This window comes from Lepus europaeus, chromosome X, assembly GCF_033115175.1.
Source record: "Lepus europaeus isolate LE1 chromosome X, mLepTim1.pri, whole genome shotgun sequence".
Lineage (NCBI taxonomy): Eukaryota > Metazoa > Chordata > Mammalia > Lagomorpha > Leporidae > Lepus > Lepus europaeus.
This window is the reverse complement of record NC_084850.1, coordinates 133,497,917-133,515,527: the sequence shown is the minus strand read 5'-3', so window position 1 is coordinate 133,515,527 and position 17,611 is coordinate 133,497,917. Positions and strand designations below refer to the sequence as shown.

Here is a 17,611-nt window from a genome sequence, read left to right as displayed (position 1 = left end):
TGTCAAATTGTTAAGTCAGCAACAGGAGTCACTGTGTACTTACATCCCATGTGGGATCTGTCCTTAATGTGTTGTCTAATGTGCAGTGATGCTATAACTAGTACTGAAACAATATTTTTACACTTTGTGTTTCTGCGTGGGTACAAACTGATGAGATCTTTACTAATTATATACTGAATCGATCTTCTGTATATAAAGATAATTGGAAATGAAAAAAAAAAACCTGGTGTTAAATTGGAAATGGCATAGAAAATTAATTAATTTTTAAAAAATATTATGTAGGATCTCTGCCTTTAATGTGCTGTACACTCTTATTTAATGCTATAACTAGTGCTCCAACAGTATTTTTTTTTTCACTTTGTGTTGCTATATGGGGGCAAACTGTTGAAATCGTTACCTAATTTATACTAAACTGATCTTTTGTATATAAAGAGAATTGAAAATGAATCATGATGTGATTGGAAGGGGAGAGGGAGCGGGAAAGGGGAGGGTTGTGGGTGGGAGGGAAGTTTTGGGAGGGGGAAGCCATTGTAACCCATGAGCTGTACTTTGGAAATTTATATTCATTAAATAAAAGTTTAATTAAAAAAAAAAGGAGCTTCACTGTGCCTGCCTTGCATGTCTCTGTCCTAGGAGGTCCCTAGTGATTCCTGTCCCCTGATATTCATAGCCGGTTGTAATCCCCTCCCCTTAAGTGAGGGCTGGACTCCTGGGATCAACTTCGGAGAAAAGACAGCCAAAACATGAAAAGCACTTGGAACACATTATCCTTAGCCAGAGGACATTTGTGCAATAAAATTCTTTTCCTGGAACTTTAAGAGCACGGTTAGTTTAATGAATGATTCAGTAATATATTGCACCTTTTCTTCCCAGAGTAGTTAAAGGTTGTTTAAAGCCGTTCCAATACATTGCCTCACTCACCATCGTTCCCGACACACATTCTTCTACTTTTGTGAGCATTTATGAGTCAGTCCCCTAATCACCCTGTCCTTTTGGCTTTTAACCTGATTGGCGGGTTCACATAGTTTGAGATATCCAGTCTTTCTGGCCTACACCTGAGTCTCCAGGAGCTTAAACCCAAGAGCCTGGGATGGGGTTTTATGAGACTCTCCATATCCGGCTTTTGAACTAGAAACTCCAGCGCCCTGTATGGTGTTTTGCCATCGCAGCTCTGCTGCTCACAGGGAGGGAAGAGACTGTATCTCCCCACCTTTCATTGCCTCAAATCCCATTTGTACCTAATGAGCACTCCATAAATGCTTATCGACCCCCTGGCTCAAGAAGAATTTGGGTTACTGCATTTATCCCTTCGTAAGTACCGCCCATGGAATTCACAATGTGGCACCTGCTATTTTATTTTATTCTTGGCATTATTATTTTATTGTCTTACTGGAGGCATCCCCTCAAAGATTTGTTCTCAAGTCCTTTTTATTCCCTTTCAATGCTCTATACTCATCCAACCACTTCCACATTGCTAGAATACACAAGAAATTCATAGCAAAATGTCAGCTGCATTTTCATCTGTGCAACAGATCATGAGCTGGAAGAAAACTGTCCTTTAAAGGAATTCTTAGTTGTTCTACTATAGGGAACATACTCCGCCAGTCATGACTGCCATGTGTGAACCAGCATTTAGGTGTTTATACATAAATCCAGGTAAATGAGATCCAATAAAGGAATTATTCACAATAGAGAACATTTTCATCCCGCATTACATATTCCCACTTCAATGAGGTTCTTTTCTTTCTAAAAATATAGGGCCTTGTTTATATTTCACCATCAAGCTACAGTTCTACTTTAAATGAACTGTGGTGATTTGTCTAAATTATTGACAATTACCTAATTATCATTAGGTAATTTTTAACCTATAACTTCACACAGTATCCAGTCCACAGAGGGTTCTCAGTTAAAAAGAAATATTGACTGGATGGCTTATATTTCATTTTTCTTATTATCGATGTCACCTAATCTCAGCCTATGATCAGCAGCTCTTTCGGATGGGTCCCTGGGGCTGTGCACTACCAGAGCACCCACAGGCAAAATAGTGCAACTTTCTGTCCAAACCCCAAATCACACACTCCCCTAGTCTGGACCAACTGGTCAGGCTTTGTCCTTTTCCCAGTGCACAGCTGCCACTGCCTTGCGTGACACTCAACAGAGAAGAAGCTCATGGACACCATCTCACTCCCATTCACCTGAATGCTCTTGCCTTCCTACTTTACCAAGCAGACCAGAGCCATCTGACGTCCCATTCCTACGCTCCCTTTAGCCCTACCTGTCGGTATTTTCCCCAGTCTTCTTCTTCTTTTCTTGTTTCTTTGAGGAATAAATACATGAGTCAGAGCTCACCCAGTCCCTCCTCCTTCCCCATGATCTTGTCATCCATCTCCTCACATGTGTTGGTGGCCCACGTCTCTCCTCTTCAGGCACGCTTTGCTTTGGCTTTCTGCATCTTCCCATCCCTCAATCCCAACCTCCTGCCAAGCTACCACTCAATATCCTTCTTCCCTTCACTGTTCCTTTTTTTTTTTTTTTTCAAAAAACCTGCCTATGCCCATTGCCTCTCCTTTTACCCATACAAACCTGCCAAAATTCTGTCAAAACTGTTTTTAAAGATCACCAGTGAATGCCTCCTTGTCGAATCCAATATACATCTCTCTGTGCTCTACCTCCTTCCACCTCTGAATTTGCAACATATGCATCCTGACCTTGTGAAACCTCTCCTCTGGCTTCTATCTGATACCTCTATCTGATTTCTAACCTCTGATGACCTTTTTTTCTATCTCTTTCACTGACTGTCATTTTCCTATGTTTTTCCAACATAGGCATTCCCTCAAGGACTTGCAAGCAAATCATTTTTCCCCTCAATTCTCTCTCTCTCTCTCTCGTACACACACACACACACACACAGAAAGAGAGAGAGAGAGAGAAACTTAAAATTACTTTCAAATCTAAATCTCCATCCATAATACATTTTCTAATTCCCTGCTGTCATGGCTTACAAAAAGTTTGGGTGCCTACCAATGACCCATGCATTAAGAGCTTGCTCCCCAAAGTCTTATGTGAATAGATCAAGGATGGAACATAATTCAATGATAATGTCTGAGGGTGGGGCCATGGAAAGTGATCAGATTGGACTGGATTATTGGAGTGCAGCCACTATGATGGAATCATGGTGGCTTTATGAGGAGAGACCGCATTAGATATAGATGATGACTATGCTTCCTCTCTGCTTTCTACCTCACCATAGGATCCTCCCTCTGCACGTGTTCCACCATACACAGCCCCCAGCACACACCAGACCAATGGAGCCACCCAAGCTTGGCCTGTGAATCTCCAAAACAAAAATAAACTGTCCTCCTTCCCAAGGGCTCCTCTCAGGTATTTCCTACAGTGATGAAAAGCTGACTAACACACCTTCGAAAACATAACCTCTCAGAGACCCAGTTATTAACATAAATTCAGCCTTTGCCAACCGAATTCTCTCTGAGAAGAGTTCCTTGTCTTGCCAAATCTAATTCTCTTAATAGCACCACCATCTTGTTTTCATCCCTAGAACTGAGACCTCAGGAACGGAGATAGCTGAGTGATTCCTAAATTCCTTAATTCAAATACTGGCACTATCTCCTAATAGTGTGACCTTGGACCATTCACTTATCTTGCTAAGCCTCAGCTTCCTCATCTGTAAAATGGTGACAACTGTCTAAGATTATTACAGACTAAAAAGATCATGTGTGCAAAATGTTTAGTGCTCAGGAACTTCTAGGCAGTTATCTTGGATTTGTTGTTTGTCAACTAGCTTTCAATCAGCTGTCACATCCTGAAGATCTGATAGGTCAGAATGCTAGAATCTTTCCTTGTTTCCACTCTAATAATGACTTAGCCATGGGGGGGGGGTGTATGATAAAGACCTTTTTTTAAGTTACTAAAGAGCCAGTTCTCACCACTTGCTCAAAGTGAGAACTTACTGGAAAGCTTTCTAATCTGGGCTGTGCATTGACATTACCTGGGGAGCTGTAAAAACAAAACAAAACACCAATCCTGATACCCAGGATGCTTCCCAGAGCGACTACAATATAATCAAAGGAAGTTGAATTCAGGCATTGGGATTTTTAAGGACCCCCACCAGACTCCAGTCCAAGAGGATTTTCGAAAGTACAGTCTAAAGTGAGAACCACCAAGTTAAGATCACATTGTGCTCACGTGGTGGCTCAGTTGTTTCGTGCTGGCCTAAAGAAACACTACTGTTGTGGTGTTTTAATACATCTGTGTTGAAGTACAACAGATACCCAAAAAAGTTCTTAAGTCCTACACATAAATCTCAGTGAATACCACACAGCAACTATGCCTGTGTAAGCACTTTACAGGTAAAGAAAAGAATTGCTACCAACCAGATCAGTTATGCTCCATCCATCACCACCCATCTCTACTCTCAATGGTATTCACTAACCAACTCCTAACACCACAGATTCATCTTCTCTGGCTTTGAACATTATGTTAATTGAACTATAAAGTATGTGTTCTTGTGTGTGTGCTTGGGTACTTTTATTCATCCATTCTCATTAATTTTAAGTAATAATTTTTTTTTTAGTTTTAAGTAATAAAATGCCATAATATATTTATGCATTTTACTTTTGATGGACATTTGTGTTACTTTCAAAGTGATTTTTATTGCAGCTGTGTATATAGCCATGCCTGTCTTTTTATAAACATGCACACATAGCTATTGTGCATAAACTTAGAAATAGAATTGCTGAGCTATAGAGTAGGGTTGATTTTTTGATTTGGGTTTTTTTTTTCAGCTTTAGTAGATATTGTTTAAAAATTTCCCAAATTGGATTGCACACATTTAAACTCCCACTAGAAACATATGAGAATTCCAGTTGTGTTACATCCTTACTAACACTTATACATTATCAGTCTTTCCAAATACAACCATTTGGGTGGGCAGAAAGGGTATCAGTATCTCAAACTTGTAGTTTGTATTACCCTAACTACTAATAAGCACACCTTGATACATTTCATGAACGTGTGGCTCCCCTCCTCTTAGGAAGTGACAATTCAAATCTCTTACACATTTTTCAGTTGGGCTGCCGGTCTATTTTGTACTGATTTTAGGCTAAGAATAGGAGTCCCATATTCAAAAGGTTTGTGGAATAGAGAATTTAAAGGTTAAGTTTATTTTGGTGCAAAAAAAAAAGTTTGACATCCACACATATGTACACATAAGATTCACTTATTGCAAAAATTTCCTCTTAGTCTGTGGCTTGCTTCCTCACTTTTCTAATATTAACTTCTGATGAACAAGTTCACTTTAATTAACCTACCAGTCGTTTTGTTCTTTTCTCGTATTATTCCTTTTGTGTCAAATGCCTCAAGATCTCCTACAACTTCCAAAGTGGGCTTTTGTTTTCAAAACACAGTGGTTCTGGAGAACCTTTTAAAAATATCAATGCAGGGACCAGCACTGTGGCTTATTAGGCTAAGCCTCCACCTGCAGAGCTCGCATCCCATATGGGCACCAGTTCATGTCCCAGCTGCTCCTCTTCCCATCCAGCTCTCTGCTATGACCTGGGAAAGCAGTAGAAGATGGCCCAAGTCCCTGGGCCCCTGCACCCACATGGGAGACCCGGAAGAAGCTCCTGGCTTCTGGCTTCAGATCAGCCCAGCTCCAGCTCTTGTGGCCATTTGAGGAGTGAACCAGCAGGTGGAAGACCTTTTCTCAGTCTCTCCCCCTCTGTCTATAGCTCTACCTCTCAAATAAATGAATTTTTTAAAAATATCATTACATGAGACCTTCCTGAGCCAAATAAGGATATCTGGGATGAGGTCCAAGCATTGTTACTTTCAAAAATCATCCAGGATTATGTCATTGTGAAGCCATGATATAGAACCAATAGGGTGAAGAGATATCCAACAGAATGGGAGATTGCAAGCTATCTTTCTGACAAAGGGATTAGTATCCAAAATATATCTGCAACCCAAAAAACTCAACCAAAAAAAAAAGAATCCAGTTAAGAAATGGGCAAAGGATGAACAGAGAGTTCTCAAAAGAAGAAATACAAATGTCTAACTACTATATGAAAAATGCTCAACATCACTAGCCATCAGGGAAATGCAAATCAAAACTACAACAAGATATCACCTCACCGCGTCAGAATAGCTATTATCCAAAAGAATAAATATTTCTGGATTCAGTTTCTCCCCTTTTTTGGACCTAATGACAATTTTTATATATAATTTTCTCTTTGTTTTTTTATAGAAGTTTGAAGTTTGTATCTATTCACCTTACTAAAATATGCTTATTTAATTTACCAAGTGTTTTTCACTATTCTTTGATTATCCTAAGTGCTACATTTATTGTAAAAAGAAACTAGATATCTTTTGTGATGACAGTTGCTAGGTGATTCACAGATGTCGTTACCTCAGTTAATTCATTCAAACCCATATAAGTTAACATAATAGACTGAATTTTTGGTTTCAATTCTTTATTCTCCTTTAGTAATGTAATACATTCATATCCTCTCTATGATCTCATAGTTGGCAAAATATACTTCTTCAAACTGTGACTTTGGACTTCGTCACATGACTTGCTTTGATCAGTGGGATGTTAGTGGATGTGACATAAGCAAAGCTTTAAAGTATTCTTACAGGGTCGGGCTTGCCTTTCTATGTTTCAGCCTTTTCCCTTTTCCTCAGCTAGCAGTAGTCACACAGGATAAGAGATGTGCAACAGAGCTGGACCCAATACATGGCATGGAGCCGTGTCCAGGCCATGTCAGCTGACCCAAACACTCACTAGCAAGAAATAATGGTGCTGTATTATGTCACTGAATGTTGAGGCAATTTGGCTACTAAGTTTTGGGGTGCACTGAATCAGGCAGATACGAGGTTGTTCATTTTATGAAGGTGGAAACTGAGGTTGCAAGAAGATAACTCGAATAATGGGATAGAACTTACCTAAAGACACGGTTCTGGCTGGTATTCAGCCAACACATAAATAAAGACTATAAATGGTATCTGTCTACCTTAACAAGTGACGTATGAAAGCTGCAATGATCATTTCTGTCACATAAAATAAGGTAAATTTTCCACTTTATCTGAGAAGCAGCGTAACTTCTTTTAGCTAGCATATATATATATATAATCTATATTTCTTTGGGTAATAGGCTTGTGCTATCATAAAACAGTTTAAAAGATAGTGGCTTATGATAACACAAAATTTTTCTTTGCAAACTGTTTTCATATAGGAGGATTTCTTAATTTAGACAGGGTCATGAAATTGGAATTTCTTTTAAAAGATCTATTTATTTACTTGAGAGGCAGTGTTACAGACAGAGAGGTCTTCCATCCTTTGGTTCACTCCCCAAATGGCCAGAACATCCAGAGCTGGGCCGATCCGAAGCCAGGAGCCAGGAGCTTCTTCTGGGTCTCCCACGGGGTGCAGGGGTCCAAGCACCTGGGCCATCTCCTACAGCTATCCCAGGCCATAGCAGAGAGCTGGATCGGATGAGGAGCAGCCAGGACTTGAAACGGCACCCATATGGGATGCCAGTGCTGCAGACAGCTGCTTAACCTACTACAGCACAGCACCAGCCCCGAAATTGGACTTTTTAAAAAAGCATATTTTTTTACTAAATTCTACATGAAATTTAGCATGCCCTTCAAATATTACATAACAAACCACAGTAATAGCAGCAGTGAATAGGACTAGCAACACAGTAATCACAGATGTTTTTATTATATCATGATGGTTGCACAAACCCAAAATATCTCAAAATGTATGCTTATCTTAGCTGGAAAGTACAGTAATTATTAGAATCACCACTAGTATTCTTAGTTAAGGAATTACTTTTAAAGCCCATATATTATTATGTTTTACTATTTTGATATGTTTCGTGCACACTGTATTTTATACATTTGAAACTTGACTCTGAGCTGTGGTTCATGGACACTGCCAGACTGCCAAAGAGGTTCTTGGTACAGAAAAGGCTAAGAGCTCTAACTTAAAAGATCTACATAGTCTTTTCAGAGAGCAGAATTTTGAGACCAAAACTGCTAGGATTCTGAATGGTCACTTAAACGTCTCCCTTAAAAATGCCTTTGCTTAGGACTCCAGTAATTTCCAACCAGCAAAACTCAAATCAATGTGTACTCAAAATTACACCTGAAGAGGGGCCGGTGCAGTGGCTCATTTGGTTAATCCTCTGCCTGTGGTGCCGGCATCCCATATGGGCACCAGGTTCTAGTCCCGGTTGCCCCTCTTCCAGTCCAGCTCTCTGCTGTGGCCAGGGAGTGCAGTGGAGGATGGCCCAAGTGCTTGGGCCCTGCACCCCATGGGAGACCAGGAGAAGCACCTGGCTCCTGGCTTCAGATAGGCATAGTTCCGGCAGTAGCTGCCATTTCGGGGGGTGAACCAACGGAAGGAAGACCTTTCTCTCTGTCTGTCTCTCTCACTGTCTGTAACTCTACCTGTCAAATAAATAAATTTTTAAAAAAATTACACCTGAAGAGCAGAGAAACAAAAATTGAACTGTTCAGAGCTACTGTCAACTGGGGATTTAGCAGAACTGAAAATGTCTTTGAAATTACAACTGCATATTGACAAAAAGACATTTTTAAGTCTTTATTTTACATGAGAGTTTTTGAAGCAGCACTGCTGACATTTGGGGCTGAATCATTTTGGATGCAGAGGGCTGTCCAATACACCGGAGGATGCTGAGCAGCATCCTTGGTCTCTGCCCACTAGAAGCCATTCTCACCCACCTCCCCAGTGTGACAACCAAAAACGGCTGCAGACATTGTCAAAAGCCACCAGAGAGCCACTGTCATACATGCTATTTTTTAAGACACAGTCTACTGAATCAAGTGAGGCGATGTAAATACACTAACTTGCAGGTCATTCATTCAACAGGCAGGTAGCGAATAACCTGCTATGTGCCTATCATTGCATTACATTCTGGTATTATGCCAGTCTCCAAAGAAACAACTGCTTGTGTGGGACACGATGCACCTCATTTTGTTGAAGAGGAAATTTGTATCTTACTGTGAAGCGATGATTTTCCTCTTAGAGTGGTACAGCAATAGGATGTACTTAATATTTACCATTTTGTTTGTCAGAAAGCTACCTGGCTGATGAGGTTCCTCAGAGAGAGCACACGTCCATGGATCGCAGCTTCATGGACAGGAGACCAATCAGACACAACATCTGCATGGAAACAGAGCAATGCGTTACATCCTGCTAATGCAGTGAGGCCCAGAGGCTCATCCTTGTCCAGCCACAAGAGCCTCATGGGTCCCAGATGGAGACATTGGAGTCATTCAACCAGAACTTCCATCAGAACTTCAGCACGTCTCCCCTCTGTCAGTGTTTCTTGTGCAGTTTATTTGAAATATATGGATAGCTCAAGAAACAACTACAGCCAATGCCTCAACTGAGGACAAAAGAGGCAGAGTGGGTGACAGACAGACTACTCTACTTGTATTTGCATGCTGGCTTCAAAGGCAAATGACCCATTTAGTTAAGTGAGAGCTTCACTAATTACCAGCGCTAGTGCATTAAGCTGTGGTTGCCAGTCTAGTTTCCTGCATGAAATAAACGTTGGCATCTCAGTAATCACTGCCATATACTAATAGCAGTAATCATGTAATTACATACATCATTAGGTTTGGAATCAAATCTAAACAGGACCATATCTATTTATGGATTGTTTCCTGTCCCAATATTAACCACAAATCAGAATTCAGTCTGACCTTGAAGCAGGGATATTATTTACCGCCAAAGGCAGCATGCCATGTAGTGAAGAGAAAGCTCTGAGTTCAGACCCACCTGACCTCTTCTGGACAAGCTCTGGGCCTCAGTTTCCTTCTCTGTACAATGGGAGTAGCAATGTACTTAGCCGCGGCTCAATACATATTAGCTACTATGATTACTCTGCTCTAATATCAAACAGTCTTGACTATAGTCCATAATCATTGCTATTTAAAATCAACAAACTTATTCTATGACCATATGGAAGGGATAGAGATTCTCAGAAAAGAAGCCTGTAAACCCTATCTCAACACATTAAATGTTAGGTTTCTCTCTCTCTCTCTCTCTCTCTCTCTCTCTCTCTCTCTCATTGGGTGTGGATGTAAGTGAATGTGACGTAGGTCTGATTTTCTCTTATCTCACACTGCATCCAAGTTCCAGAACAATAGATGCAGAACATCAAAATGTGAGCAGGCTTGCCTTTGCCCGCAGCAGCGCTCACTCTGCCCACTTTGGTACACACACGACATACAAGTACAAACAAGGCAGCCTGGCTTCATACCACTTACGCCTTGCATGATAGCTAATAGCTCCTCAAAGCTGAGAAGACCTGGAGCACCAGGGCAGCTACGAAGACCTTACCAAAAGCCCAGGAAGGAGGAGGGCAGAACACCTTGTATATACGAGTGTTGGCTGAGACTTGCCTGCCACCTGAGGCCACCAATGCCCTGGAAAATCTGTCCCAGGGATCAAATGAGTATCCTTCCAGATGGACTCAGGAAGCATCAATACATAAGAGGAAGTGGGATGAGCCCACCCACACCACACTCTGCCCACTTAATGCTTTCCCTCCTGGGCAGCTGAGGTCTTGAGGTAAGGCACCTTGACTGACATGGCTTCTCCCACCTCCAAGACCTCACAGCAATAGATACTCAGTGTCACCACAGCATTCTCCAAGGTTCCCATTTCCCTCGGGAAAACTGCTGCTCCTGGAGCTTGGACTTTAAAATCCAAACTACCGTATGGCAAGACTGACCTCCAAATTAGAATTAAAAGGACAACTAGTTCCACTCTGTTGGTACTGATAATGCAAAATACAATTCACACAAAATCTGAAGTGACAAGAAGGAGCCACAAATGGAGAAAGCTTTTGAAAATCAGTTTTAAATAGATTTGCAAATGTACCTTAATGGATCACCATATGTGTGATGATTAATCCATTTCTCCTTCCAAGTGCTCAGCTGCTAAGCAATCTAGCTGCCACACTCCCCAACCTTTCTTTAAGCATTCTAAGATTATTGGAGTTGACAGTCTAAATAATCCAGGAAGCTAGCTGAGGTCCTAAAGTGTAACTCTGTTCAGATTTCACAAAAATGGTACAATTATATTATCAAATGCAGAAAAAAACGGTGCTTACTTTCTGCTCATTCATTATGCAACAATGACGCCCTTTATTCAGGGCAAATAAATAATGATAAAATTCTCCAAGAGCAAAACAAAGTCTACCTGAGGCTTTGCATCCCTGCAGAATGTGGCATTTACAAAGCAGAGACAGCCAGTGTCTCTGAGAAATAAAATGTTGCTGTGGTACGCTTGGTAGGATGCTGACAGTGCTAATATCTGCATAGCTGGCTAGCTAACATCTTTATTGAGATCTAATCCACAAACATACAATTCACCCATTTAAAATCTATAATTCAGTGGTTTTCAATATATTCACAGAGTTGAACAACCAACAGCACAATCAATTTAAAAATATTTCTATCACCTCAAATACCCATTCGCAGTCACTCCACATTCCCACTTTCCCAGCCCCTGGCAACCACTGATCTACTTTCTGTCACTTTGGACATGCGTATTCTGGGCATTTCATGTAAATGGGGCCATACAATGTGCCCTTTTGTGACTGGCTTCTTTCAGTTAGCATGTTTCAATGTTCATCCACACCATAGCTTGTATGAATATTTCAGCCTTTGTTTGGCCATATAATATAGTTTATATGGATGGACCATATTTTATTTATTCACTCATAAGTTGATGGAAATTTGTGTTGCTTCCACTTCTTGGCTATTATACTTTTACAAAATTAATATACAAATTTTTAGGTGGATGTATGCTTCCGATTCTCTTCTTTATACACATAAGATTGAAATTGTTGTGTGATACAGTAATACAGTGTTTAGCCTTTTGAGACTGTTTTACAAAGTGGCTGAACCACTTAAGATTCCCACCAACAATGCAGGAAGCTTCCCCTAGTAACTTAAAGTCATTTTAGTCTAAGGTTTTTTAAGCCTGTCATGGTATGCCTCTGCTTCTGTCCAGATGAAAAGCATAGGTCTTTGTGAAGACTAACTCCATCTCAAATTTAAACAAGGACTTTAGCATCAGCAGGTCTCAGAACAATTTAATGATTGTGTAAAAATTTAAAATATTGATAACAGATGTCAACATTTTCCTAACATTCACAGAGCATAGACTGAATGTGCACGCACTCACACACACACGCACATGCTTCAAAACATTAGAGGGAAAGTGGAATTGAAAGCAATGCACATTTTCCAAGAACTTTCTAAGTCCCCTTGTATATACAGCAAACATCATAATTTGGAACATGGATTAGTCCACACACTCTCTTCAGTTCCGGAAACACTGAAGAGAGAGCTGAGATGTGTACGAAGGAGGGTCTGCCTGGCAGGACCCGGGAAATGCTGCTCCAGGGTTTTCCAGAGTCCGCACCCCAAGCAGTCAATGAGCTACAGGCTCAGCTCATGCACAGTTAAACCCAGAAGCAGCTTCAACTGCCTCTCCTACTAACTTGCAGCTGGAGTGAGCAGAATAAACAGGAAAGGGACCTACTTTCCTGTCAGAACATAGATGACGCCCATAATAGACGGATGGATGAAGCGGAGACACAAGGGCACAGTACCCTTTGCCACTGACAGCACCACAGTCTTTGAAACTCAAGGGTCATTATCTCTATCTATATAACACATCATCGAAGCCATCTGGCAAATACTGAAGATTCTTTTCCAACACTTGTTCAACCATGGTCCATTGGTTTTGCTGCCCAAAAATGGATGCCAAATGAGGTCAGTGGCAATGCCATGGATCCAATAGTATAGCTCTTGCTTAAAGTGAGGCAGGGATTCTTATAATGAAACCACTCCACAAATCCTCCAATTAGCGCCATTAAACTTATTTTTCTTTTAAATTGTGTCTCTATCAAACCTGTAGCACATTAGGAAGGCTGCCATTTCATATTTCGTGCAATTTCTGGAATGATTTTTTAAAATATCCATTATTTCAGAAGAGATTTAAAATGCACTAATTGGTACATTCTGAGAGAAGCTATTAACAAGGCTCGGAGAGTCCCAGTGAATGCTGTGCAACGACAGAAATCTATCCATCCTGGGAAACATTTTTGCAAGGTCAAGGGGACAGAAGCCAGGTTGAGCTGCTCTGAGAGGGCAAGATCATTTGCTTTTAGCCTTTGGAACACGGTAAGCGGTGGATACATTGTAATGAACCAACACTGGCAAGGATCTAGGTGCTATGTTTACAGTTAGAGGAGACTTTGTTTGATTCCAGGACAAACAAAAGGAGGAGAAAGAAAGAAACACAGGCTCACAATCAGAAAATAGGCAAACAACAAGGCCCACTGAGGCAGTTTCTGGGCAAGTTCATCCTTTCCATTGCAATCATTTATCTGGTTCCTTCACCCAGCCTCTGCTCTCCTCTCTCCCTCTCCTGCCCCCCATATATATGTATGTGTGTGTGTGTGTGTATCTAAACAGGGATTTCTCATTAACACCCATTCTGTCTGAACAGGCAGTTTTCCTCCAGAAAACTCACCCCTGCCAAGGTGCCCAATATCAAAAATTCCACCATAAAAGAATGAAATTTTTCCTTTGCAATGCCTGTTCTTGCCTGCCTTCTGTTTAAACATGAACACTCTCAGGGGAGTGGGCTCAATTTTGTCAGCAAAGAAATTTCTCTGCAGGTACAAATCTGCAGGTAAAATCCAAACGATAGACACTAAACATGGGAACAGTGGCTTCCTACTCGGTGGAATTATGGGCACTAGTTTAAAGGATAACTTCAATGCATTTTCCAAAGATTCTAAAGTGGGTATGAATTGTTTCCTAGGGTTGCCATAAACTGGGTGGCTTCCAACAACAGAAAGCTATCGTCTTGCAGTTCTAGAGGCCAGAGGGCTGATGGAAGTCTGCAAGCAAAGTGCCAGAGCACCAGGCTCTCCCAAAGGCTCTAGGGATGACCTTCTTCATCCATTGGAGCGTCTGGCAATGGCCATTGATTCTTGGTGCTCCTTGGCTTATAGAAGCTTCACACCAATATCTTCCTCTGTCATCACACAGCATTCCCCTGTGGGTCTCCTCTCCTTGTCTTAGAAGGACACCAGTCATGTGAGATTAAGGACCCATCTCACTGCAGTTACAACCTCGTTTTAACTAATCACATGCGCAAGAACCCTGTTGTCTAAATAAAGGTCACATTCAGAACTACAGGGAGGACGAGGTATCAGCATATCTTTTTGGAGGACACAATTCAACTCATTAACGCAGTACCTTTAGCAGGAAAAAAGACCTATTTTCCCTGCACCTGGAACAGGAGGGTCAAGTATTAAGTCTCTACAAAGAGCCAGTTGCCCATCTTCATAACCTTTCCTCCCAGTCTCCAGAGGAGGAAACCCTGCAGGTAGAGGTGGGACGGGCAAAGCTGCCTACCACGAACCATCCCTGGGCCCCATGGGCCCTCGCAGCTGGCCTCGTGCCAGGGGACATGCTTCACTTGAGCCGGCTTTCTCAGCCCAGCTGCTTGGAAACTGAATTCTGAGTGCTCCACATTCCATCCTTCATGAAGGTCAAGACTTCAGGTGTCTAAACAATTACAACCAGCTATAAGTGAGGTTTTGCCCAAGAGGCAGGACTCCTGCGAAGCAGGAAGAGAATGACTCCACTTGCACGGGGAGGAGAAAAGTCTGGGAGAGCTTCGAGGGGGCAGTGGCTGCACTAGGTGTGGAAGATGACTAGGAGTTGCCAGTCAGGTGAGAAGGAGGTGAGAGAGCAGACGTGCCTGGGCCTCTATCCTTGGGATCTGCACTTCTTCCAAAGCTTCTCTTTCCTTAGTCGCTGTGGAATTACAACATCTGCAGTTTCATCCAGCTTCCCTGTCCGACTCCCTGATCCTGTTTCCTTGACTGGAGGTCTGTTTCAGAGCTCTGTCCTTAGCTCTCGGCTCCTGGCCATCAGACAATTTCTCTTCCCCGAGTTTCGCTCACATGCCCTCTGCAGAGCATTCGGAGGTTCCCAGCTTGCAACCGCGCTCACTCCCAAGCCTCAGTACAGCATCAGCTGGTGAGCAGCCACCCCCTGGGCACTTCCAGGTGTGAGACAAAACTCCCCGTCCTCCACACATCTCCCCGATCTCCTGCTTATGGAGCTCCCTTAGCTGACGCTAATTTAGACTTGCAAAGGTTACCATTTCGGCTGCCTTCCCTCCTTTAACCCTAATATTTAATGAAGCAGCAAGAGTCTCATTTCTCTTTCCCAAGAAATTCTCACTCTTTCTCTGTTATTTCCAAAGTGTAATCCAAATGGAAGCTCCATCCTGCAACTAGTGCAGTGGTTCTCTACGCGTGGGCCCCGACCAGTGCCATGAGCAGCCCCTGGGAGCTTGCTGTGGCTGCACAGTTCAGGCCTCGCCCCAGCTGCATCCCATCATCAGATGCTGTATTACCTGCATTTTACCAAACCTTCCAGGTAATGCTGTGGCACGTGGGAGTTTGAGAACCAGTGGGTTAGTGGACAATCTCCTAAAACCCCATTACAATGTATCCTGTGGCTACCAGATCTACTTACAGCTCTCATTATTGCCAAGTCCACACCAGAATGCACAGCTCCCAATTCCCTGCCTCCTGAAGCCCTTTAAAGCTTCACTAGCCAGCTGCATGCCTCCAGACTTGTCCACACTCCCTAAGACTCTACATGGTAGCTGAAACAACGTGCTCACTTTCTAAACGCCATCCTTTTGAGGGTAACACCCGTCCACCATCACCCACCCAGCCCGCTCCAATCAGGGTTGGCTCAGGATCTTTAGAAACCCCAGTGAAAAGTGGCTAGTGCCTCTTATGTGGAAAAAAAAATAAGTAAAATACTTAGCAGTAAAATAATCATGCAGGAGTCAACCAAATTACTGATTCTTTCCAAATAATTGGTTTGCTGCTTTTAAAATATATTAACCAAATTCTTTTTTAAAAATGAGTTTTGATGCTGCTCTTCTTTCCAAATTTGTGCTCAATAATGTACAAATGAGCAGGTTTGTTGGCTCAGTCAAAGGGAAGGCATTTGTTATTTTATTTCTTCCAGGTTTTTTCCCTTTGAGTACCTGTACAGTAGGAGATTAATAAGGTCTAACTTTTTTATTATCCCTCTGATCAACAAATGTTATGGGCTGTCTACCGTGCTGTTTAATATAATCATGCCTTGTTCAATGCTTAGACCCATTTCTTGGAATCCAGCCAGCCAACAGGCACCTGCTGGATGCTCATATGAGTGTGACAGTGTCTTTATGTGTGGGCCTCCATCCATTAAGAACGACAGCAGGTGAGAATCATACCGCTAAGACATCTCTCGAAAGGCTTTAAAAAAAAAGCCTTTTAAAATGATTCAATCAACATTTGATCATCATTTATAAATCCAGTCCCACCTAAATACCAAATACCAAAGACTTTTTCACACAAAGAAGGTTTTGGCTTTAAAATTTTCCTATTTATAAGTCAATTTAAACCTGCAACTAATTGCATTGACTCAGAAGGAATGATTCCCTGGAGCTGAAGTGTTTACTGGAGAAAAACCTGTGAGAACGAAAGCCGTGTCCTCCGCGGACTCTGCACAGAGAGGTAGAGAGCTGTACACGTTTGAACACCAGTGTAAGGGATATGTAGCCGCTGGCCAGAGCCGTCTGTCCAGTAACTTCCCCACAGACCCACCTCGGACAGAGCGACTGAAACCGCCCGGCCCTTTCCTCTGCTCTCTCCTAAGCACAGGAGCCAACCTCCCACGCTCCGGTTCCCGGCCCCAGCAACTCACCCCCCATCAATGGGTTTGCAAGCAGCCTAGCGTCAGGAGAGCCTTCTAGCCCCGGGGGCTTGCTGCCGATCCTGCCCCCTTGTTCGCCATCCATGGTGCTTTCCCGGGCCAGCAAGGGCCACGCTCCAGTTGCTCAGTAAAGTCCAAATTCCATGTTCCCCCTGCTCCCGGGAACTCCCAGTTCTGTGGCTGGCCGAACAGCACACGTTCTGCTCAGGCTCTCCGGCATGGCACTCGGAGCGCTACCTGTGGTCAGGCAGACAGGCACGCACGCCCACGCACGCACACACTCCACCTCGCCGGCTGGACGCCAGCCAGAGCCCACAGCAGCCCCCCAGCCCCAAGTCTGCAAACTTGCTGATGTCACGTCCTTTCCAAAACTGAGACCAATCGGTGAGAAAGCCTTGGAGTTTATCAGGAAGGAAACTCACACTTTGTAACTTTGGGAAAGCGAGGGGAGCAGGGTGGGGGTGAAGGAAACAGCTCTCAGGCTGCAACCTTGACCCCCCTCCCGGGATCCGTTTGTTACGTGGGGGTTTCTTGTTGTTGAGACAAGCCCAGCACCAAGAGCTGAGAAGGCTGGTTTTGCAGCAGCCCTGCTGGACTGCTTGCACAGTAACACGCACTGCACACCCTGGCCATCTGCACATGTGGTTTCAATTTTGCTGGGAGTTTCTTATTGGGAAATGTGTCTATATGTTACGGAACCGGGCGTTTGGGAAGCACGTCTGTCTTCTTCCTTTTACCCGCA

General features: G+C 42.7%; 1 protein-coding gene across 6 annotated transcripts in view; it reads right to left on the bottom strand.

The window, feature by feature from the left end:
* The window catches only part of ASB9 (ankyrin repeat and SOCS box containing 9), a 43,376-nt gene extending 26,216 nt beyond the window's left edge, over positions 1–17,160 (bottom strand). For 5 of the 6 annotated variants that reach the window (XM_062184198.1, XM_062184200.1, XM_062184199.1 and 2 more), the window contains exons 1-2: positions 16,861–17,160; positions 9,129–9,208 (exon numbers count right to left, since the gene is read on the bottom strand). In XM_062184198.1, coding sequence (XP_062040182.1) covers positions 9,129–9,208; positions 16,861–16,954 — 174 coding nt within the window. In that variant the 5' untranslated portion in view covers positions 16,955–17,160. Of the gene's footprint in view, positions 1–9,105; positions 9,209–16,860 lie in introns of those variants that run through there. The other variant, XM_062184203.1, reaches the window with a different exon arrangement.
* Between the last annotated feature and the right edge of the window lie 451 nt (positions 17,161–17,611).